A 23,010-nucleotide genomic window follows, 5' to 3' on the forward strand; every position below is an offset into this window, starting at 1 on the left:
GGTTTAATTTTGCTGAAATATTTCTTCTGATCACGTACAAACATGTAAGGAAAGCCTCTACCTTAGAAGGAACAAGGGTGGTTTTTTAGTTCATTTTTTTAATATCCTGGGGTCATAAAAATGTGTATTTTTTCTTGACTAAAAAGTCATTACTTAACTGTTTTTAAACAAGTCATAATCTTGACCTGCCAAAGGCAGGTCAGAATCTTTTGAAATCGTGGTGTGGCATCACGTTCATTAGTAGTCACTGTGGAAAGGAGGTCACTTTCTGAGTCATCAGCTGTGCGCTTGCAGGCTGACTTTGAAGCTTCCCAATCGAAAATCATGGCCCGGTTGAGAAGGATGTCAGTCCCTTGTGACCTGAGTGCAGACAGCAAGTTCTTTTCCCTTTTTCCAGGTGGTGTAGGAATGATGTGCTCGCTGAGCGAACAAGGCAAGCAGTTGGCAGTCCAAGTGTCAAACATCCTGGGGATGGATGTGTGCGGCATTGACCTGCTGATGAAGGACGACGGCTCATTCTACGTCTGCGAGGCCAATGCAAATGTAGGTTTCATTGCCTTTGACAAGGCTTGTAATTTAGACGTAGCTGGTATCATAGCGGACTATGCCGCTTCCCTGCTGGCCCCCGGCCGCTTGACGCGGCGCATGTCCTTGCTCTCCGTGGTGTCCACGGCCAGCGAGACTAGCGAGCCAGAGCTGGGCCCTCCAGCTGGGGCCGCTGTCGACAACATGAGTGCTAGCTCCAGCTCTGTCGACAGCGACCCTGAGACCACGGAGAGAGAGTTGCTCACCAAGCTCCCGGGGGCTCTCTTCAACATGAACCAGCTACTAGCCAATGAGATCAAGCTCCTTGTGGAGTGATGCCACGTGTAAATAGGTGACCAACAGAACTCTCTCTTGTAAATTTTTTTTTTAAACCAACTTGCAATGCTGTTTATCAGAGACGCTCAGAGGAATGAGGAGAGGGGGGTGGGTGTGTCAGTCGAGAGAGCAAAAGTAAAAGGCACACATGCTGTGATTGCTGTCCCTACTCATTTGCAGAACATTAAATTGTCTTCATTCTTAGTCAGTTTTATGGTGGAGATACTCAGTTCGGAACCAAGCAGCAATTTTATTTGGATGCTGCTTTGGTCCCCAGATATATTGCAGTTCATGTGTCTTCACAGGAAAGCATTGAAGCGTGATTCACACTTGAAGATTTTCAGAAAGTTGTCTGGCAGCTCTCTAGAAACTTCTGTGAATTGCTGCACCAGTTAAGTCTCTTCTACCTCTGTAAGGCTTGATCCTGTAAATTGTTTAGTGCCTCAAATTCTTTATGTGAGTTGAAGGTGTTAAATACCAAGTATTTCAAAATTCCTTGACACCTACTGTTCCTACTCTTGCAGATGGGAGCTGTAAGTTCAGGATCCTTTTAAAGTCATCACTTTCTGACCTTGCAGGATACGGCCTTTCAAATGATGAGGCTGAGAGAAGTGTCAGTTGACTTAATGTGAACTTTCTGTAAAAATCTGTAAATTGTACCATCTTGATATTAAGTGGCAGCTTTGTGTCTAAATTCCTTTTTAAAGGAGGATACTTCTATTTTTCTCATTTCAAATCCTGATTTTGGAAGGTATATAGGGGAATTGGTCATATTCTATTTGTGGGCAGAAGTGGCACGTTTTTAACTACTTTTTGCATGGTTGGAGGAGATAAACAGCACTGTAATGTTTGGTATACAAAATGATGTTTAATCTAAAAATGTGAAAAAGAATTACACTAGTTTAAAGCAAACGTGCATCGACTTGTATTTGTTAGTGTTTTAGTCTTTCTGAGAGAGATCTGCAATGTTAATGTTCCTTTTTCTTTAATACATGCTAGTCCAACACTCCCTTCTCTATGCCTGCATCTTTAACAGTGGCCAAAGTGAAAACACCGCAGACTGTTTGTTAAGAAAACATTGAGTTATAGCCTGTACATTGGTGAGGGGTTGTTTGTTTGTTTTTGTTTGCTTTTTTTTGGAGGGAGGAATGTGGTAAGGTGTGGAGGAGGGAAGAGCTGGTTAAAAGTGATTAGTCATCCAGAGGAACTTTAGAATAAAGCTGCAGTTCATACAATACTTACCAGGCTTACTTTTTCCCCACTGAACATAAGAACTTGATGTTGGCATAAATCCAAAGAGTATAACTGGGGAGAAATATTCAGTTCTTAGCTTTGGAAAACGTGGCAGATTTGAAAAAGGCAAAAAAAAAAAAAAACCAAAAAAAGAAGGAAAAAGAGAAAAAAAAGAGCTCAGCCAGAGTTTAAAAAAGAAAAAAAACCAACAAAACCCTAGGTCCACAAACAATTAAGGGATTGATCCTAGACCCTTACATGTGTGTGGTGTGAGTGCACACACTCGTGTGTGTTTGTGTGTGCACAATTGTTTTGCTTTGTTTTTTTGAGAGTGTTGGCTGTTTAGCTCCTAATTTTTTTCCAGACTTCCTGATTTTCCTTAATCCTTCTGGCTGTGCGTTTTGTCATTAGCCTTGAGCTGGTTTGGAAAACAGATAACCAAAACAGATACTGAGTCCATTTTTCAGTCCCTGTCTTCCTCCTCCTTTTCCTCCTCCTTCTCCCTTTTCATTCCCCTCTTATTCTCGGGGTTCATAAAGCCCTGGAACTATATATATATATATAAATATATATATAAAGATAAGCCTCTTTTTTAAAAACAAAAAGTAAAACGTTTACAATTGAAAAATCATCTTGTGAAAATAGGTTTGTTTGGAGGGGGGTTGTGTGTGTGCAATGCTGCTGTTTTCTGGATACTTTAATGGAGCATGTCCCATGTACCCTCTGAGGTTCTGCACTGCCCACCTCTGTGGCCCTTCCTCACCTCTCTGCTGCTCTGCTGTTTTTACCTTCACTTGGACCTTAAACACAACTCACGGACACTATGCAGAGAGTCTTCAAGAGGCAATAAACAGAACAGTATTAACCTACTTTATGGAGGTTTGATCATGCTTCTTTGTACAGTTTGTTTTTTTATTTTAAAAGGAATGTAATAAAATGACTTTTTTTTTTTTTTTTGTAGAATTAAATATTATTATTAAAATCAAGTGAAAGGTTGACTGTTGGTGTTAAGCAGGAGGGCGGACCTGCTGGTCCAGCAAAAAAAAGATCATTAGCAGTAAAGGTATTTTCAAATCCTTCTTACTGAGCCTTCAAGTGCACAGGTTATACCTGAAGAATATAAAGGTCTTCAGCTTCTGTGAAGAGTTACAGAATGACAGAACATGAAAGTAACCTAATTCTCTAGTCACTGAGCAGTAAATTGTCTCTTCCACGAGCTCTACTTCTCTTGCTTGTTTATCCAAGGGGAATTTGGGGTGGAGGGTGGCTCGTTTTTTGTTGTTGTTATTTTTTCTTTTTTTTGTCTCTTCCTTTTTACTGGTAGGTGCCTGCATTCCTTGACAGGCTGGTAGGATCAATCCTTCCCTTTCTAGCTGTGACATACATTGAGCACATGTGGAATAACAGCAGGGAGTAAACAGGTGCTAGTTGGTATACAAAGGCCTTTTCTATCACAGGAAACATCTCTTAGATGAAAGTTAACTGAATATTCTGGATTGTTTTTTTGAATTCCCATAGTATCTTGTAGCTCACAGGAACCTTACATTTCTAGCACCCTTTCAGAATGTCTGGGTTACACCTCACAGTTATAAAATTTGTGAAGTAAATATAAGACTTTTTAAAAAAAGACCAAGTGGGATTAGAGATTTGCACTTTGACTCCCTTCTGATAGGTTGCTCCTCTGTTGGTGCTTCCATGACTAGTTTGGAGATAAGTCTATGCATAGTGGTCACAGAGGGAGACAGGATTTGAAACATCCTGTGCATGTGTTTATATATCGGGTACTGATGCTGAGTGAAAACCTTGCTTGAGGGTTCATTTGTACAAATGGGCACACTTGTCTCATGTATTACTCCCTGCTTAACCCATTGCTCCTGAAACAGTGAAATGCAAGAATGGCCTGGGGGTGCAACGGGGGGTGTCTTGTTTTTACTCAAAGGGAAAAACACCAACTAAACTAGTCCATGGTAACCAGGCAGTGTTTCCCATTGAAGGTGAACTCCACAGATATCAGCTTTTTACACTTTGTTTTCTTCAATTCCATCTGCTGAAAATCACATGCTAAACTTCCATACAGTTGCACTAACACTACCTCCATGTGTGGGTTTGGAAGCATGGCCTGAAAAAATGGGTCAACATAGTGGTGGATTACAGTGGTGCCAATACAGCTCATGGTGATACAACTATTTTTGTATATTTTAATGTTTGAAAGAGCCACTTAGAAATTTATTTACAGGAAAAAATTTCTTAAACTACGTCTGATGAAATTTTGTTCTCTGTAACACTGGAGATTTTATTCTGTTCAGCTTACTGTGTTTGTAATTGATGTCTTGCTGTCAATGTATGGATTGTATCCTAATCCTTGTATTTAATGCTTTAATGTGTTTTATAAAATCTTTTCTTGTAATGTTACGACAACTTATCTGTAAAACAGTGTCAATGCTTGATGTTTACATTGACTGTTACATTTTTTGTTCTGAGCTGACGGTCAGTCTTGAAGCCTTTTCTCCCACTTCGTGTGTTATCTTTGCTGTGAGATATTTACTCGGGAAATAACCTCTGGAACATCTGGGTATGTCAGACGCAAAGGAGATACTTCTTCAGATGTTATACCCGACTACAAAATCCATCGAATGAAACCAGTGACTCTGGCTAAATTCCCTCATTGCAAAAATCTGTCAGTTAAATACATAAGGGACCATAAGGGCTTAGAGAGACTTTGAAAACAGATTGTACAGTATCTTTCTCATGGCTCACTCTTTTTGAGAAGGTTTATGGGCTTTATGGCTGGTGTGAGACACACGACCCACTCCTGTTCTCTCTATGGAATAGTAGGTGCTCGGACAGGTAACTTCTGTTGCTACTGTCTTTTTTAATTTTTAATTTTTTCACTGTTTTAGGAATTGTTTTAAACTGAACACTGCAGTATTTATAACCAGGTGTTTGCTGCCTTTTCCTTTGTTTTATTTATTTAAATATTTCTTAACCTTTGAGGGTGACTTTTGGAGCATTCTGATAGTGGATCTGCTGTTGGAAGTCTCCAAGCCTCCCATGTTTCTAATTTGAGTTGAAAAGCTTTTGTTTTTTTTATTTGTTTAAACAATGACACAAATTAACTGTGCGGATTTCGGGTGGGATTTGCTGTTGTGCTATTTTGGATGACTTATTCTCCCTTTTTTTACAGAAATGTGTTCTAACAGTTCACACTTTGTTACTGTTCTTTGCAAAACTTTTCAGGAGCCAAAAAAGTCAAACAATCCAGAGAAAACCCCTTCTCCCCTTTCCGATGGCAAGAGTGAGAACTTATGAAAAATCCTTGCGAATGTTCCTTCCTAAACTTTTCCCCCCAGTATTGCAAGCGGGTAAAATGGTAAATGCAGCAGTTTGGTGACATCCAAAACCGACCTGTTGTCAGGTAAATTGACACTTTTCTGCTCTTACTCTAACCTTGATAAGTTTGCTAACTTGTCTGCCTTCCTTTCTTCCCATCAGTTCATTTTGGTGATACTTGTTGAATGATTTCTTTAACCGGATTTAGAGAAAACCCTGCTTTACTTCCTTATTTCCCCTCCTTGTACTTGTTGACTTGTAAGAAAACTGTCATTGTGCTTTACTGAGGTGAGACAAAAGTGAGTCCCCCGTGCAACTGTATGAGGAATAGTTTTGTAATACATTAATTCTCCTTCCTCTTTATCAGTTTTAGGTTGTCTTCAAGTGTACTGTTTTAGCTTAGATTTTTGAAAGATATGTTGCTTTCCATTTGCTAAGTGAACATAAAATATAACTGCAGAAGTAAGTAGCTGATAGGAATGAATGAACTAGTACTAAGAATGTTAATTCTATTAAAATTCAATAGACAGGATCCTGTAAAGAGGACAGATGGACGAATATGTGTGCTGCAGAAAAAGACTGTTGAGCTGATGATTTCTGTTTGTGGAGGATGGGGTGACACATTTTATCTTGCCCTTACTGCTATATCAAAGCACTTGTACATTTTATCCTTCTCTGGTAACTCTCTCCCTTAATCTCAAATAATGTAAAAGTACTGGGTACTTAATATTTTTTTACTTAATTTAAGAGGGAGAATGTTGTATTTTACTCAGAGGTAAAATATAAGACAATTGGAATACCCTTCCAAGTTGAAGAATATTAGCCTGCAAACAGGCTTCCAAGTTTCCTGATGCAGTATTATATTTCCCAGGACATCTGTAAAGAATTAGCACTTGTTTCAGATTATTTTTCTGTGTACATTAATGACTCCTCTATACCATCATAAAATAGTCAATTTTTCATAGTCTCAGTTTGTATTTTCCTGAAAGAAAGCAAACTTACCAGCAACATAATAAATTGTAGCTTCAAGTTAAGGTGGGAGGGAATAATTTTAGAGCCAAATTTTGCTCTCAATTACACTGAGATAAACCTGGAATCACTCTGTGAAAGTCAGTGGAGTGATATCCGATTTCACTAGTATAATTGAGTGTATAATTTGTGTCTTTTAATTTTACTTGCAAGGTAATTTTACAAACCTGTTATACTTATGTTTCCAATGCTTTTTCCTTTCAGACATACCCACTTCTTGCGTCTCAGCATTGGGCAGGCCTATTCCTTTATTTGTGTATATTTTTGTGCATCAGCTGCTATAGGACACGGGTGTAACACTTTCAGGCATGTGGTTGGGTCTTTTTGGGGTTTGTAATAATGTCTAAAAATAAAAATTTCTTTTCCTCAGATTTGTTCATTAATTCATGTTGGATCAAAGTTTTGCATCTCTAACCTGATTTTAGATACATGTTATGTGAAGATTTTCTTGAAAGAAATACAGTACTAGTTCTTTGCAGAGTCTGCAATTCATCTTTGGTGGGGAGAGTTTACCAAAATTTACTGCATTCGCTAATATTTCAAGTTTTAATATTTAATGTTGCTTGAAAGGTGGTTTTACAGATCATGCTCCTTCCTCTTTACAGAATGGCTTTCAAAGCCTTGTGTTGATCGTGGTTGTGCCCAGTGTTTTGCCTAGAGTATGGGGAAATGTAGAACTTGAATAGGCCATGACTTTTAGACAAGGGATGATGATTATCTGCATGCTGAACCAGAACTTCTTCTATATGCCCTTCTGCTGCAACAGAATAATAAAACTGGTAGGTGGCAGCAGCAGCAGAAGACACTCATGACTGTGACCTGAGAAACCTCCAGTACTGGGAGAAATGGATTGCAAAGTGCTAACTGGAGTAAGGGGAATGGAGAAGAGAGGCAGAGTCCTTGAACTGTCCCTTTGAATGGTGAGTCTGATTTACAGAATTCTGACCATCAAAAAACTGCTTGTAATACAAGAGGCACATTGATCTCTCTCAGTTGGTGTTTGGTTACCTGATACTCTAATTCTCTTCTTTGACTGAACAATCCAGTTTCCCCTCTGCCTTTATAAGGCATAGTACTTGTCTTAAAAATTAAATTTCACCAAAATCACCACATTTATAGAGTACTGGAAAATAAGGCTGAAAAGAATGCATCTAGCCCAGTCATTCTCTGCTCCACAGAAGACTGTTCATATTTGTGCCATTGGTGAAATGTTCATTGTAACCTAGTTTAAAAACCAAGGAATAAATGAGGAAGATTCTGCAAAATACGGAATTTTATTTTATGAAGGTAAAAAACATCCTTACCATCAGCCAATTGTCAGCCTCATAGGCTGACAGTCTGACTGCTTTTTTTGCTACTTAAGATATATGTATGCCTTAGAAATGCCATGATAATAAAGAACAATGTTATTTTTGGAGATTTCCTAAATCTCAAGGTAGCAAAAAAAGATTCGAATCACCAACGGTTAACATTCTTTTTGGAAGTGGGAAATGCAAATTATATAATGGTTCTGAGTTTGTGGTTAAGAGTTGGTAGTTTCAGTCATCTCTTCAGTTCTAAATGGCTCTGAAACTTCTTTGATTGCGCATTCCTATCAGGAAAAACATTTTGAGCATTGAGTGCCCCAATCAGATGTTTTCCCAAGGTACATATGTGTATTACTACATATGTTGTAAAACTTCCATAAACCCAAGAAGTTAAAAAGGATGAGGTAAAGATTAAATAAAGACTATTTTGAAACATTTACTTAACTGTATTCATTAATGGTGAAAAAACCATTTTCACCCTGCAAGCCTTACAGATTGTCTTGCAAAGCTTCCTGGGGAGTGTGGGCTCCTCTTTGGAGACCTCTGATGTAGACACCATAAATATTTACTGTTGCAGATGTCATCAGGATGTTCCACTGTTACAAAACCTCCATGCTAAGTAATTTTCCTACTAGAGATTAAAATGCTGACTCTCTAGTAGGATGACTGCTCCTTCTGAAAAGAAAATAAGAGGAGAGAGCAGCACAGGAAACACTGATGAACTGCCTGACACAGGAGAAGTTTGTGTCTGGATCAGCTGATAATATGGAGAAACACTTTGAAGTGGATTGGGAAAAAGGAATTATGTCAGAATATGTACTAATACGAAGAATACAGCAGTAGCTTTTGTATTTTCATACATGTTTCTACTTCGTTTACAGCTAAGCATCAGTAGATAAATTCCAAATTCTGTTTTCTCTTGTTACCTAGAGTAGTCACACTAAAATCAGGAACAACACTTATATACAGGAGCTAAGCTGGATCTGAATTTTGATATCCAGGCAGCTAAATAGTCTCCAGTGCACATCAGGTACCACTTAGGACCGTGGACAACTGATGTGCTTTTCTCATTAGCTTCTTAGTTATCATACAGCCTTTGAAGGTATTCTGTGGACCACAGGCTGGAAATCCTAGAACTGAATTTTTACAGAGTGAGATTGCATGTGCAAAATGGAAAATATTTTGGATAGAGAATTGATTTGGATCTTGTTAAATATAATAATGAGCAAAGTCTGTATATGAGATGAAGCTCTTAGAGAAAGAGTTTTAAATCCAGTCAGGCTGGAGATGTGATGAAGAGAAATAATTTCTGATAGTAGAGGCAAAGGAATCTGAAGCTCATGTCAGTCTGTCATCAGAGATAGAAATGAGGCAGGAAAATAGATTTTGCTGATCTTGAGCATTCCCAGCTGTCGCTGTAAGGAGGAGTCTCACCAGACTTGCCATATGTAATATATGCTAGGCATACTGGCCCTTGGGAACTGGATCTTGGGGAGAAGAGCTGAAAGGTCCATTGATGCACAAACTAAGTGTGGCACCTGCCTACTTGAATGGGTGTAAAGGTGTAACTGTAATGGGATTAAAGGTGTAACTGCACTGAGTTTACATGACAGTAACATTTGGGAAGAAGGGTGTTCCTCTGGCCCTGGACATGGGTCTGTAACTGCTGCTTCTCAGCTTAGTAGGAGAGAGAGGCACATAAAGATATGTCAGCTTTTTTGATGAGCAGAGACCAAGGTGACTTAGTCACTGGCCAGGAAAGAATTTTTTTTTTTGTTATAAACAGGAAGGCATTTAGAACACTTTCAGATCCTCCATGGTTCTCCATGTGTCTGTCAGTACAAAACAGTTCTGGTTTTGTTTTTTTGTTTTTTTTTTTCTTTTAGATGTGACATACCTCAAAGCATCCTGTTTTTTCTGCAGCTTTGATGTGGTAGAGATTTGAAGAAGACAGATTATTTTCCATTCTTGTCATAGACTTTCACAGGCGGGCAAGGGTGATATTTGTGAAAAGAGGAAATAGATAGGTTCCTCATGCTGACTTAATAGTAGGTGATGGATTAGGCTGATAAAAAACTTAAAATTCACATTGCACCCATGCAAAGCATTTTCAAGGTATTTCTGCATCCGTCCTTTGTTCTCTTTAGAAACAGTACAACTGTTACTAGAATATACAGTCTGCATAGTAATATGTCTGTATTAAGCTCTGCCAAATCTGCACATGAAGGGCTTATAAAAGATTTATGTGAATTTCTGTGTCTGCTTTTTTATTTGGAGGCAGGTTGCAGCTATGTACATGCACGGTATGCAGCTATGTACAGTATTCTGTCTTAGGGTAATAGATATTTTTTGCTTATTTGGAAGGAGGGAACTGTGTTTGGACAGTTAAATATACAATACTGTTATCCATTTCTATAGGAAGCAGAACAGCTAAGAAAAACCATTTTTGTGTTAGACAAATTACAATATAATTGAGGTTTTTTTAATACAGGAATGAAAAATAAATGTTTCATTAAAAGGTCATTGGAATTTTTTTCAATAAAGTGTTCTAATAGGAAGAAACTGATTTCACAGAATCACAGTGTTAGTTAGGTTGAACAGACCTCTGAGACCATCAAGTCCCAGCCTTTAAACGAACACCATCTTGTCAGGTAGACCATGGCACTGAGTGCCACATCCAGTCTTTTCTTAAACACCTCCAGGGATGGTGACTTCATCACCTCCCTGGGCAGCCCATTCCAATGCTTGACAACCCTTCTGTGAACAGATTCCTCCTCATGCCCAATGTGAACCTTATTCACTGTTGTAATATATAAAATTAAATTAATTAATTTATCACAGTTGCTAATTTCCAGAATTTATTAGGACAATCCCTCTTGTACAAGTTATCATTTGTTGTTGGAGAGGGAGGGAAGATCCATGTTACAAAAGCCAGTAACTCAGTTGTTGCTACCTCTTTGGCCAGTCATGCATTTCTTCTGTGCAGATTTCCTGGAAACAGTGACACTGCTGAGCTTCCTTGATGCTTAGTTTATCTGTGTTGTAAAATAGTTACATTTTGGGGAGAGAGAAACTGAAGAGGTGAAAACTGTCCATGGTGTTACATGTACTGAACGGGAAGGTGCTCTGAAGCAGAGAAAGAAGCCTAAGCAGTAGCTGTATGCACAGTCATCCTTTTGGTGATGGAGACAGGAGGAGGCCAGGAGTCCAGATGAATGTTTCAGTTACACCTTGATGAGGAATGGGAATGTCACACTGACTGTGCAGCTGTATATATTTCATCTGTAAATATTTCATTTGCAAGAAGTGTGGTTTGTCCAAGAGGGTGTGTGCAGTTTCCCCTCCTGGCTGCTACTGTGCAGAGCACTGCCTGGTAGTCTTTATTCTCTGGATTCTTTCTGTTCAGTGGTATTGTCCATTAAAAAACTTGCATTTTGTGAGTGTTAGGAGGAAACTCAGTGTGCTTGTGTATATATTTTCCCATGCATCTAACCAACACAAGGTGACAGAAACAACACAAATGTTACAGTTACCGTGCCCACCGACCTTTACAACATTGTATGGGAGGGGTAGTGCAGTTGTAGTGTGATGTAGGAATGCTTGTCCATGCCCAAATAGAAATGGTTGTTTAGTAGATGGCAAGTACTGAAGTTTTATCAGTGGGAGAACTAGGCAGGAAAACTCTGCAGTTTGACTTAGCTAAACTTTTACACAATTTTTCCTCCACATGAAATATTTCCACAGGAATCTAAGGCGTGTGGAAGATGCTGGATCACCAGGTGCAGAGATTGAACTCTACCCACTGGAAAGGTAACAGGAACTAGATTTTATCTTCAGAACACAGTCCACACTGCATCTCACTCCTGTATCTGGAAAGGCCTTTTCCAAGGTTAGAAGAGGAGTTTGGTACCCATGGCTTAGTTCTTGGTGTGTCTGTGTTCCAGCTGTCAGGGAAGCCAGATAGGTGCTGGATACAGAGATTTCTGTACGATATCTGCTTGCATTTCTGATGTTCATATTTTGGAGCAAAGACTAACTTTTTCAATAATTTATTTCTTTAGGTTTTTCTACAGCAGCAGCAGGTCTTCTCCCGCCTCTCATGGGGACACATAGCCTTTTGATAATGCCTCCTTCACAGTGAAGGGAAGAAAGGATGGATCAGCAGGGATGTGCAATGGAGTGATGTCCACATGTGGTGTTAACAGTCATGATCCCTGTCTCTCTAACTTGGAGAATTGAATAAAAAAGTTGAATTGTAATTAATGAGAGTGTGAGATTCTTTTTTGTACCTTTTCCGCCATCTCCCCTTTTTTGAAGGGGTGGTTAACTTGAGAAATCTGTTGATACTGTATCAAAGCTGCAGCTAAGCCAGAAGAGTAAAACCTATTGGGTATTCTTCACTTTATTAACCATTTTTTTCCCTCCAGGAATTTCATTCCTAAGAGTTCCAAATGCTTTATATTGACATGAATAATCTTCCCAAATGCCTTAGATATTTTAGCATCAGGCCTTTGGTTTTATCAGTCATGTTACGAGTTCACCCAAGTCACTGAGGGTACAAGTCTCCTGAGTTTCAAAAGTGAAATCACCATACTGATCATGCTGTACTTCATGGTCACTTTGGTGACTGCTAGAGAAAAAGAGAAGCAACTTGGTTAACCTACAGAGGTAATGTGCCTTTGGGTTTTGAAGCCACAGTGGCAGGGCTTGTTACAGACATGGGCATGGACATTCTTACTGTCTGTTGTTTCTGAAGACAGCTAATCTTACCATGGGTTATAGATCTTGCACATGGCTCTCTTGGTTTGTTGTTAGTGAAGCACTGCAAAGGATTAGACACATAGTGATGGCATCTTCATGATGTGCCTACTTGAAATCTGTACAGAATTTACAAAAGTGAAGCAAAAAAAATGTTATTTTTTCTCAAGATGCTGAGTTGGTACATTATCAGTAAACACCTCTTATCCTTGACATTCTTCCTGTTCCTTTCATTTCATGTATTCAGGATATTAATTTCATGTAAATTTTAATTCCTGCTTTCTTTGTGCTTGTTCTAGTAATTTACACATGAATGTACCTAGAAATGTGGCTGGTAGCCTGTCTGCAGCTATGCCTTTGCTCCAGTAGCTGCAGTTTTTGGTTGGATTTTTTGCAAATCTGTGTGTCACACCATTCCTCTGGCACTTCTGTGAGTGGGTGGAATGGCTGCCCCAACACAGTAATGGACATTTCATCTCTTGTGGTTCAGTGCCTGTTTGTGTGCTGATGCATATGCTGATGCTTCCTTAAGTGCTTTTCTGCCTTAATATTTCATGCCTAAAAAGTAGAACAGCTGAGAACTTTCTAAATTTCTTCTTAGTTTCATATATCCCACCTTGCTAAGCTTCTTCCAGGCCCTGTATGTATTTCAGTTCTCTTATTTTTTTGTGGGTGTTCAGCAGTGTTCTCTGTTCTGCTGCCTCAAGTTTGCTCCTCCTGCCTTCGTAGTCTTTCTTTTTTTTTCCCTTTTTTCCCCCCTGGCCTTTCTTCTGCTCTTAACTGGCCCCACATGTTTTTATTCTTGTCCGAAGCACACACACACATATGGTAGCCTAAGAATATTTCTTACTCACTGTCTATCACTGATAACCATTCTTTGTATTACTCTAAGAGTGTGTTTTCCTTTTTTCAGAGTGAGAAATGCTCTGTTACTACACATTTCCTTTTGGCATTTCACAACCCTAAATGTGTTAGAAGTAGAATAGAAATTAAAAGAAGTTTATCACTGTGTAATGTCTTAGTAGTGAGTGAAAGTTAGCAAATTGCAATACTGAGGAGAAAGTTCCTGGCTTTTGCACTCATTTATCTGTCTTTGTTGAGAGGGATTGGTCCTACAATCCATTGGTCCTGCGATCCATTTAAAAGCTCAAATTCTAGATCTGTGGTCAAGAACCTGTTTGGTGTCATGTAAAGTTTTGCTTTCCTTTGTCTTTCTTATCTTCCTTAGAATTTAAGTACTAGGTATCAACAATTAAATAGTGATTGGATATTCATGATACAATATTCTGATATTAATTGTACACCATAGTGAAAACAGGGCAATAATAGTTCAGTGGTGATAATAGTGACCTGTGCTGAGATGATCAGGGTGTAAACAGTTCCTTTTGCACATCTGCATTTCCTATTAATTGGAATTGCGCTGTTGTGCCAGCTACAGAAGTGGAGTACTTGTAAAACTCTGCTTTGCTTAGTGTGATGAGATCTTGGGGTGGGGTATATTTGTATTGAGGCCAGACTTGCAGAGAGGTTGTGATTTTGTTTAGCATTAGATCTGGAAAACCTCTGTAACTTGTCTGGACTGCATTCCCAGTTGTGCATGATGTAAACAGACAGCTATGTCTTGTCCACTATCTTATTTTTCTGGGTCATTTTCCTTATATTTTGCCTTATCACCTTGGTTGCTTCTCCAATCCACTCTTTCCCTGTCTAGACAACTTGGTTTATCACTGTGCATTTACCTCTAGGTGGTCTACAAAATTTAGGTTTGGAATCAGACATTGCATCATCATCTCTCTGACCCTGTCATTCCATGCTGTCATCACTTCAGTGTTTTTCCAGACACAGCTTTGGAGGCTGCCCTGCTGCCATGGTAATGTTGAGAAGGGAGAGTGGGCAGTGCGACAACCAGGTCACCTCAAAAGCCCCAAGGGTGGAATCCTTGGGAGAGAGGCTGCCACTGTGTGCTTCTTTCCCTTGCACTGACCCCCTTAGTTTAGCTGGTGGTGCACAGGCCAGCCTGATAAGCACAGGCTGATAAGCTCACCCCTACACTGCTTCCTGGCTTGGGCACTTCAGCCTAGATGCGGGCTGGCTGTGGAGATCAGCCATCAGTGGGTCACTGCTGCTGTGCTCTTCTGTGCTTTGCACATGTGCCTGGTGCTGAGATGATGCCAAGCTCCTTGGTCTCCTGAATGCTGGCCCTCATCTGCTTTGGATCTACTATCCCAGTTGGTGGAAGGGAGTTGAGCAAGTAGTACTGGGCTCCAAAATCATGTTAAACACATTAGGAAGGGTTTCTGTCAGAGATGGAATACACCTCTATATTTTTATAAGCATTTTAATTCAGATTTGTATGTTTTATAACAACACTTCTGAATATTTCTAATGAAGGCAAAAGTCTTCCTTCTAGTTCTGCTCATCTTTTCCTTCCTGAAGGGCGTATATAGCAGCTGCTGGAGCTGTCTCTAGGGAAGAACCTGCTGCTTCTTCCCTACAGCCCCCAAGAATCAGGAGAAAAAGACAGGGATACAGTGATGTCCTTCCAAGGGAAAAGACTGGGAGGCTGCTCTCTAGCATTCCTGGTAACCATCCATGTTCAGCAGCTTAGCAGTAACAACAGTTGTCCCTAACAGTCTCATATAGGAAGCAGGGAAGGAAGGGACAGTATCCCTTACAGCTGTGATGTCACTAATGCACCAGAAGTCACATTCCTGTGGGGATGAGGGAGGGTGGAGAACTCGGGCTTTTGGAAAAACACAAAACCAATCTCCACGGTTTTCTAGTGCCTTCTTTCCAGACTTGTGGACAGTGCTGTGTTACAGGGAAGAATATCTGCCTAATCTTCCCTATAGCATCCCTCTGCACGGCGTTCTGTGGTCCTGTGTGCAAGGTAAGACTCTGAGGGAAGAAGTGCACTCAGAATCATTCAAAGTGCTCTCTGCAGCCTGAATACTTTTGTGTCTTGGATTGGGGATCTCTGGTCTTAGCCCAGTCTTAGTAACAGCTCATGTATTTTGAAAACAGCTGAATTTGTGAGCAGTGAATGGAAATGAAGAATTGCAGCCCAGTTATGAGACTTCACTCTGGAACAAGCAACCCTTGAAATAGGAGAGGAGGCCCAGTAGAGGGAAGGAAAGAAAGTATTTTCAGTATCTAAATTTCCAGATTTAGTTAGGGGTATGTGTGCAACTTTCTGTTATAACAGTGCTGGTTCTGATACCATCAATTTTCACGTGGAGTCACTTCAGGTGGGAGATGTTAAAGGAGTCCAGCCTTGGTTAGATGCAGGTGACTGTTTGGTGTAGGAGCAAAAGGATAAGATGGGTTCCTACTGATGCTTTCCTGTCTAAACTCTATTCCTGTTCCTCCCATTGCTCTACTAAGATATCTTTTTTGCATTGTGATTTGGTAGGAGGCTTTTTTGCTTTAATTTCCAAGGTCGACAGTTTTTAACAGTTGCAGATTTCTCTCCTGCAACCAAATTAAGTTCTTGAGACTGGCCAGTGTTTTAAAGATATTTATGTATCTGTTACCTCACCTGAAAGGATGGGGTTGGGGCACAGAATTACATATTTCTGCTCAGTTTTGTGGGCTGTGGTTAATGTCCCTTTGTGCGAGGCAGTTTTGCATCACTGGTGTGGAGCCCCTTCTGGCTTTTACACCATCTGAGTTAGCTGTGTTTCCTTGGAAGTTTAGTTACTCATTGAGGTGAAGCTGGCATTCAGCATGTGTTACTATAGACCGTACCAAAGATGAGCCCACTCTGGAAGGCAAATTGCCAAAGCAGATGACAAATGTGACAGGACACAGGAAGAGAGCATGTCGGGAGCTATGAGCTGTAACTCATCTGTGGTGCAGTGACAGATATCCATTATGCTGTAGAGTCCATTGGCTGGAAAGAGATGAAAACCAACCAAGATTGTGTCTCTTGGCTGGCCACTATTCTTTGCATTCATCCTGTTTTTCACCTTCCTATAGGGAATTACTGCCAGAGTCACACCACGCTTGCAGGTAGAAATGTTTGTTCTTGAGCAACTGTGCAGCGACAGGAAGGGCAGCAGGGACCCACCTGCCCGGGCTTAGGTGCAATTTTCTGTCATGAGGGGAGCCCCCAGTGAGCTACATGCAGCTGAAGATGCCAGCAACAAAAGCAAGGATGCAGCCCCAGAAATTTAGCACTGAGGACACTGCAGACCCATTTTTGAACATGTTTTTAAGGTATCCAAATCTTGCAAAATTACTAGTCACAGCCACCAACTTTTGATTAAATTTCCATCTCTTTCCTCTAGCCCACATGATTAGTGTTTAATGTTGCTGCATTCAGTATCCCTTGGAGCAGAACACACTGTGGTGCATTGTTTTGTTTGTGTAGAGCTGGAAAGCAGGTCATAATGTGTTGCTTTGGTTGCCTGAAGGAGTTCAGCATCTTTTAATTATGTGGTTTTGGAAGTGTCCTTTAACAGATGTGACCCTTAGGAGCTGGAACAGTGAGGATGAGAAGCAAGCTGGTTTGGAGGGATTTGGAAGCAGCTGTTGTGAGCCCAGAATGGTGAAGTGCTTTCAGAGAGGTGAAATTCATGCTCATATGCAATGCTACTCTTGGAAGCTTTTTCTACAATTCCTGTCTTCCCCATTGGTTCTGGAAACCCTCCCAGAGTTTTGAATACACCTCCTCAGGCAGCAGTGCTCCCCTATCACTGAACTTCTGATAAAACCTATCCTAACCCTGCACTTGCCTTTTGCATGAAGAGGGTGTGGGCCAGCAGGGTTTGTTTTTCTCACTGGCATGTCAGAAGAGCTGCCAATCGTGTCTGTTTCCAGCTGTGGTTTTGTCACAGGCACCTACCAAGGACTGGTGTTTAAATGGCATCTTCTGCGGTGAAAGAGGTGAATTCCAGCATCCCTAAGTCACTTCTAACTGTGCTGGACTTGGATCTTGTTTTGCCAAGTGCACATTGGACCCATTAACTTAATGGAGAGTAGGAAACACAAACATGGAAAAAAAATCAAGCCCAAGATGTCTGAATCACATATTAACAGATACATCTTGAAGCAAAGATCTCTTTTACTTATTTCTGTTAGTGTCCTTAGTAAATACAGGAAACAAGACAGCATATCCTACTGCATCACAACAGGTTTAATTTATCCCTGCTTAATCAGTCCATTTCAGTGGATGTGATGGGTGAAAAACATCTCCCAAGAGGGCAAGTTAGTTTTCTTGAGGCTGTGTTTCCCTCTGCTGGTGTGGAGTTAATACTGCTGATGGTTTTTTTTCCTCAAAATCAAGCTTCTGAAGCTACTTCTTTCTCATCCTCCCAAGAAGCATTTAAATTTGTCCCTCATCATAAAGATTTTATTCCTTATGTGCAATTTATGTGCAATTTAAATCTACCCTCTTTCAGTTTAATACTTTGATCCTTGTCCTGTTCCAGTGTCTCATTACCCTCACAGTAAATAATTTCTTCCTAATATCTGATCTAAACTGGATCTCTTTCAGTTTAAAGCCATTTCCTCTCATGCTATCACTGCATGCTATCACTTGTGAAAAGTTCCTCTCCAGATCTCTTGTAGCATCACTGGAAGGGACTCTAAGGCCTCACTGGAGCTTTCTCCTCTTTAGGCTGAACAATCCAAACCCTCTTGGCCTGTCTTCACAGCAGTGGCTCTCAAGCCTCCTGATCAGCTTTGTGGCATTCTCTGGACTCTGAACAACAGGTCCACATCCATCTTATGCTGGGGGTACCAGAGATGGATGCAGCACTCCAGGCAGGGTTTCATGAGAGTGGAGTAGAGGGGGAGAATCTCCTCCCTTGACCTGCTGCCCACACTGCTTTTGGTGCAGCCCAGAATACAGCTGTCTCTCTGAAAAAAAAAGAAAAAACACTGTGTGTAAGAGCCTGGACTATCTGGCAGCATTAAGCAAGCACAGGGAATGAAACTATTTAAGTTAGAGAGCTAATGTGTTTTGAGATCTGAATATCATAGATCCAGTAAATTTGCTGGCTATGCATCTCTGCAGGGAGAACAAGCTGTTGGCAGAGACCATCTAAGCAAGGCAACCTCTGTGTTCCACACAGGAATGATCTCTGCAGGTGTCTTTTGATCCTGAAGCACCTAGAGTACCCTGGGTATTCCATAGATACCTACCTCCTCCAAGGTGGGCCTTCTTCTGACCTAAGATAATGCAGATTCTCTTCCTTTTGTTCTTAACAGAACAGCTCAATATCAATAGCAGGTAATTCAGAGATTCCTTAGCTGGTACACAGCACCTCTCAGTGTAAGTGGGTTCAGGGAAGGTGTAGAGAGGACAGTGCTCAGTGGTATCAATGTCAGTTAAAGCCTGAGAGCTCTGGGGTTTATATTCTCTGACACAATCAGCAGAAGTCATTACTGCTACTCAAAATCATAGTGTGGTGCAGAATTCAGAATTACTGTTCCATAAAGACTGGAATTCCTGAGCTTATAGCATGGAGTATTTCTGAGGGACATCTATGAAAACAAAATTGTTTTACAGATACCTAGACAATGCTACAGCAAAGCTCTTTTGTGCCAGACTAGTGGAAATATTTTTCAAAGCTGAAAATGAAAATGCTTTATACAATCTTCACATTCAGTTGCTTCAGAGTGTTTGTCATTGTTAGAACTTATTTTGCTGTAGGACAGAGTTACATTCAATAGCAATATCTGCCTGCTACTTACCAGTGCAATAAAAATCCAGTGTCTCAGACCAAGCCAGGAAGATTTCATCCCTGTAGCACTTCAGGTCTTTCAACCCTTCACAAAAACATTGTTTGAACCACTATTTTCTTCTTCAGTCTATTATTTATTAACAGAGATGACTTTTTAGTGGTTATTATTTCAGCTTGCAAAGACAAACTGTTTGTCAAAATCAAAGTTTCCAAAGTATTCTATTCAGAACCATGAAACATAATCCCATATTTATCTAAAAAAAGGGTGTCAGACTTTTGTAATGATCAGGAATGCCTTTGCTTTTAAGTTTGTTTTGTATAGTTGAGTTTTTTCCCAGTGAGCCTAATCATTCTGAAATTAAGCAAAACTGTCACACCATTATGGATTGACATTCTAAGCCCTAAGACTCAAACAAAGTGAGACCCCTTAGCAGTTTCTTTGATTGTACCTTCTTTTGACAGCACAGAACATTTGGATCAAAGGCCAGCAGACACATCCAGTTGGAACAGCTTGTTCCATGAACAAGTGGAATCTTCTGCTTCATGGTCTCCTAAACAGTTTTCAGAGCTGCTGCAAGCGTTACCTGCCAGCTGTAGGGAGGGAAGTGTTCAGGTGAACTCCCAGCTCAGTGCACTGCCAAGACCAGGCTGTAGTTCATTACCATAAGTGGGATCCACAAAAAAAATGGTTTGTTTTTGAATTCCAAGGCTTACTGATCTATTCCTGGTTTTCAGCAAGTGAAAATCCCATGACACATCTTCTTGTACTTGGCCTGTGACTTCAACATTCTAGAAAAATAAGAAATTAAGTGAAGACAGAAAGGGTTATTCTACTCCTTGTTGCTTGGGAGTGGGACACAGAAGTATGTTGGGTACGCATTATCTTTGATGCAGAAGTATTTCTAAGCTGCTGTGTGTGCAGCTCCTGTGTGTCAGCAGGTGCTTGAGAAGTTGTAGCTGAACATAGAGGTGGTTCACACAATTGTTTCCCTGTTCCCACTGGTTTCTAGGCTGAGAGCTCCTTGTCCCCCACCTTTGAATGGTTTTCTCTTTCTTGGCTTCTCGTTGTATACATAAACTTCTCAATAATATATTTCCCTGCTTTCCCTGTAGCCTCAGTCCTGCTGGTTCTGGTTCTTGGAGAGTTCTGTGGCCAAGTCTGGCAATTCACAGTCGCTGCTTGCAGGCTGTCCTGCAGCCATCCACCCCTTGTGTGTGCCTCTGGGTGCTGCTTTTGGCACTTGTGCAGCTGAGCATCATCTGCTTTTCACTTACTGAGTGGTGATGCAGAGAAGGAAATGAAGGTTTTGAGCAGACAAAGTCAATACCTGTCTCAACACAAGCATTTGCTTCTTGCTGTTGAAGCAAAAATCTCTCTTCACTTTTGGAGTGCTAAAAAGGGATTAGCCAAGTTGCTGTGTGGGGATCGTACATGTGGTGGGCTAGTCAGAACTGCAGGGAGGCTTCATCAACCTCTTAAACTCCAGCACATTCTGAGAGAGCCTGTGCTTGTTTCCAAGCTGCAGTTCCGATGAGAGCCAGGTATAAGGAAGGATCTCTGGGAAATTTTGATGTTGAAATTCAGTGTTAGAGCTCCCTACTTTCATACTTGGGAAAGCCTGCACTTTGTGGCAGAAGCTTTCAAAGTGTTTGGTGCAAGGAAAATGCAGCCCTGGAGAATGTGACCCAGAGCCAGTAACTGCAGCTGAAACCAGCTGGTTACAGTGAGGAGAAGGAACCTTAATGAGGTGCTACACTTTTGCTTAGATTAACCTGGACTCTCAAGTAATTTCTGGCCTGTGTAAGAAACAGGTTTTGCATGGTGTATGTGGTTATTGCACCCATGGAATGAACCCCAAATTTGCCCAGAAGTAAAAGTTGCAGCCACAATCATGGAATCTCCTCAGGTAATCCCTTCTGGAGCAGCAACTGCTCAGCACTTGTGTAAAGAGGGCATGTCTGCCTGCAAGGCACAGCTATATTAGTGACATTCCTTTACTCTGGAAAGCAGATGTTTCCTGGGGAGCAAGCTGCCCAACAGTTCCTGATTATCCACATTTCAGTATTTGAGTGGAGCCACCTCTGGGCAGAAATCCCAAGTGCCAGGTATTTTGCTTATGCCATAGATGAGGAGAAAGAGGATTCTAAAAGCCCAGTAAAGATTTCTGTAGTAAAATGTTAGCTTGGTTTTTATTATCTGATGTTGTTGTCCGACTTCAAAAACATCTTTTGTTCTTGTTAATTGATTCAACATCTCATTATTTGTCTGCAGCTGATCTCATTTTGCTTTGAGGCAGAGAAGTGCTTTGCCTTCAGAGCTGTCTGTCTTCCAAGTCTGTTGTCTGCAATTTCTGAGCGTGCCTTTGTAGTTTCTAAGTCCCAACTGAAATGAAACTGTAAAATTATCAATAGTTTGTTCCAGGCAAAGTCTTGAATGAAAAGCAATGGACTTAGGTTCTCTAAATTTAGGAAAACTACTCAAGAAATTACCTGTCCTTAGGAACATGCAGCTTTTAGACATCACAAGGGAAGACAGTGATGCCAGCTACAAGTACCATGTCAGCAATGAAACTCTATGTCTTGTACCCATGACTGATGGCAGCAAAGTGTATATGAATGCTCTCTTAGAAGGGCCTGTGGGTCCTTTTTTCCTCCCCTTTCTGGGTGCCTTACTTTGTGGAGACAAGTTGTTCAGTGCAAACAGCCAATAGTTTAAGCACTTTCCACTCTCCCCTATGGCCATTACAGTGGCTGTGAACAGTTTCACAGCACAGAGCACCTGGAGATGCTGGGGACAGGACATGTAAGACAAGATGGCCACAGTTCCCTACATGTGCTGGAACAGCCCTGGGAAATTGATATAAAGTTCCCAGAGCTTATTTGCAGTCATTGTGGGACTCTTGCCTTAAACTATGAGGGTAAGTGCTCAGTGGAGGTTTCTTGGAATCCCAGTTTGTCAGAAACTTTATTCCACCTGCTGCCTGCTAGGTTTGTCTCCTAAGGAGATCTGAAGTGGAGGCAGAGAAGGCAAAGGACAAAACATTAGAGAATGAGGAAAGGCAGCTCAGGGAAAACGATGTGCAAAGAGACTCTGTGAGCAAAACATCCCATCTATTGCTCCTGGCATGTGGTCATGGGGACCTGCCATAAAACACACGAGGGTCTTTGAGTGGATCACACTTTGACTCAAATGTTTTTAAAAAAACTTCAGGATAGGGTCTCCTTCTCAAATAATGAAGGGGCAGTTTTCTTAATGGCTTTTATTGCTCTTACCAGTATTGCTGGGAAATCCTATTGCTAAATAGGATTTCTTGACATTCAGCCTGAATTTGCCATCACCCTTCAGCTTTACCTACTCTGCCTGTTCAGCTTTACTCTAAATATTTTTCTGCTGCCTTGATCTTAACAACTTTAACATAGTTTCTAGGTTGCGATTCTGCTTCCCTGTCTTGAGATTCATGCTCTTTTTATGAAGGTAAAACCAAGGCAAAAAAAAAGCATTGTAAAAAGGTATAATCTTTATCTGCCCCTCTCTGGCCTTTCTGACTTTTATCTGTGTTTCTCACTGTCCTGCCTCACTTTAAACTGGAAATCCTCAGGGAGTTCTGCCAGAGCTGCTTGAGTGTTAAAATAAATTAAATAGTGAAATGTGGCTTCATGGAAACTCTAATGTCCTAAGGCCTGGATGCCAAGTCCCTGTACACAAGTTGAAACAAAAGAGATTATTTAGGCTGGACAGACATTCTTGGTATTTTACAACATGCCTGGAGACACACTGGGAACACAGTATGGAATTAGGGTGC

At 40.7% G+C, this 23,010-nt stretch overlaps 2 protein-coding genes across 6 annotated transcripts in view; both read left to right on the top strand.

Annotated features, from left to right (window-relative positions):
• RIMKLB (ribosomal modification protein rimK like family member B) overlaps positions 1 to 12,019 on the top strand; it is a 50,557-nt gene extending 38,538 nt beyond the window's left edge. For 3 of the 5 annotated variants that reach the window (XM_059493747.1, XM_059493751.1, XM_059493748.1), the window contains exons 7-9: positions 398 to 7,373; positions 11,505 to 11,570; positions 11,822 to 12,019. In XM_059493747.1, coding sequence (XP_059349730.1) covers positions 398 to 861 — 464 coding nt within the window. In that variant the 3' untranslated portion in view covers positions 862 to 7,373; positions 11,505 to 11,570; positions 11,822 to 12,019. The remainder of the gene's footprint in view (positions 1 to 397; positions 7,374 to 11,504; positions 11,571 to 11,821) is intronic. The other 2 variants (XM_059493750.1, XM_059493749.1) reach the window with 2 other exon arrangements.
• A 3,307-nt stretch (positions 12,020 to 15,326) lies between these two features.
• The window catches only part of LOC132086275 (alpha-2-macroglobulin-like protein 1), a 38,854-nt gene continuing 31,170 nt past the window's right edge, over positions 15,327 to 23,010 (top strand). The window contains exon 1 of the mRNA XM_059491822.1: positions 15,327 to 15,408. The gene's annotated coding sequence lies outside the window, so the exon portion shown is untranslated. The remainder of the gene's footprint in view (positions 15,409 to 23,010) is intronic.

The sequence above is a fragment of the Ammospiza nelsoni genome, chromosome 2 (genome assembly GCF_027579445.1).
Source record: "Ammospiza nelsoni isolate bAmmNel1 chromosome 2, bAmmNel1.pri, whole genome shotgun sequence".
NCBI classification, from domain to species: Eukaryota; Metazoa; Chordata; class Aves; order Passeriformes; family Passerellidae; genus Ammospiza; species Ammospiza nelsoni.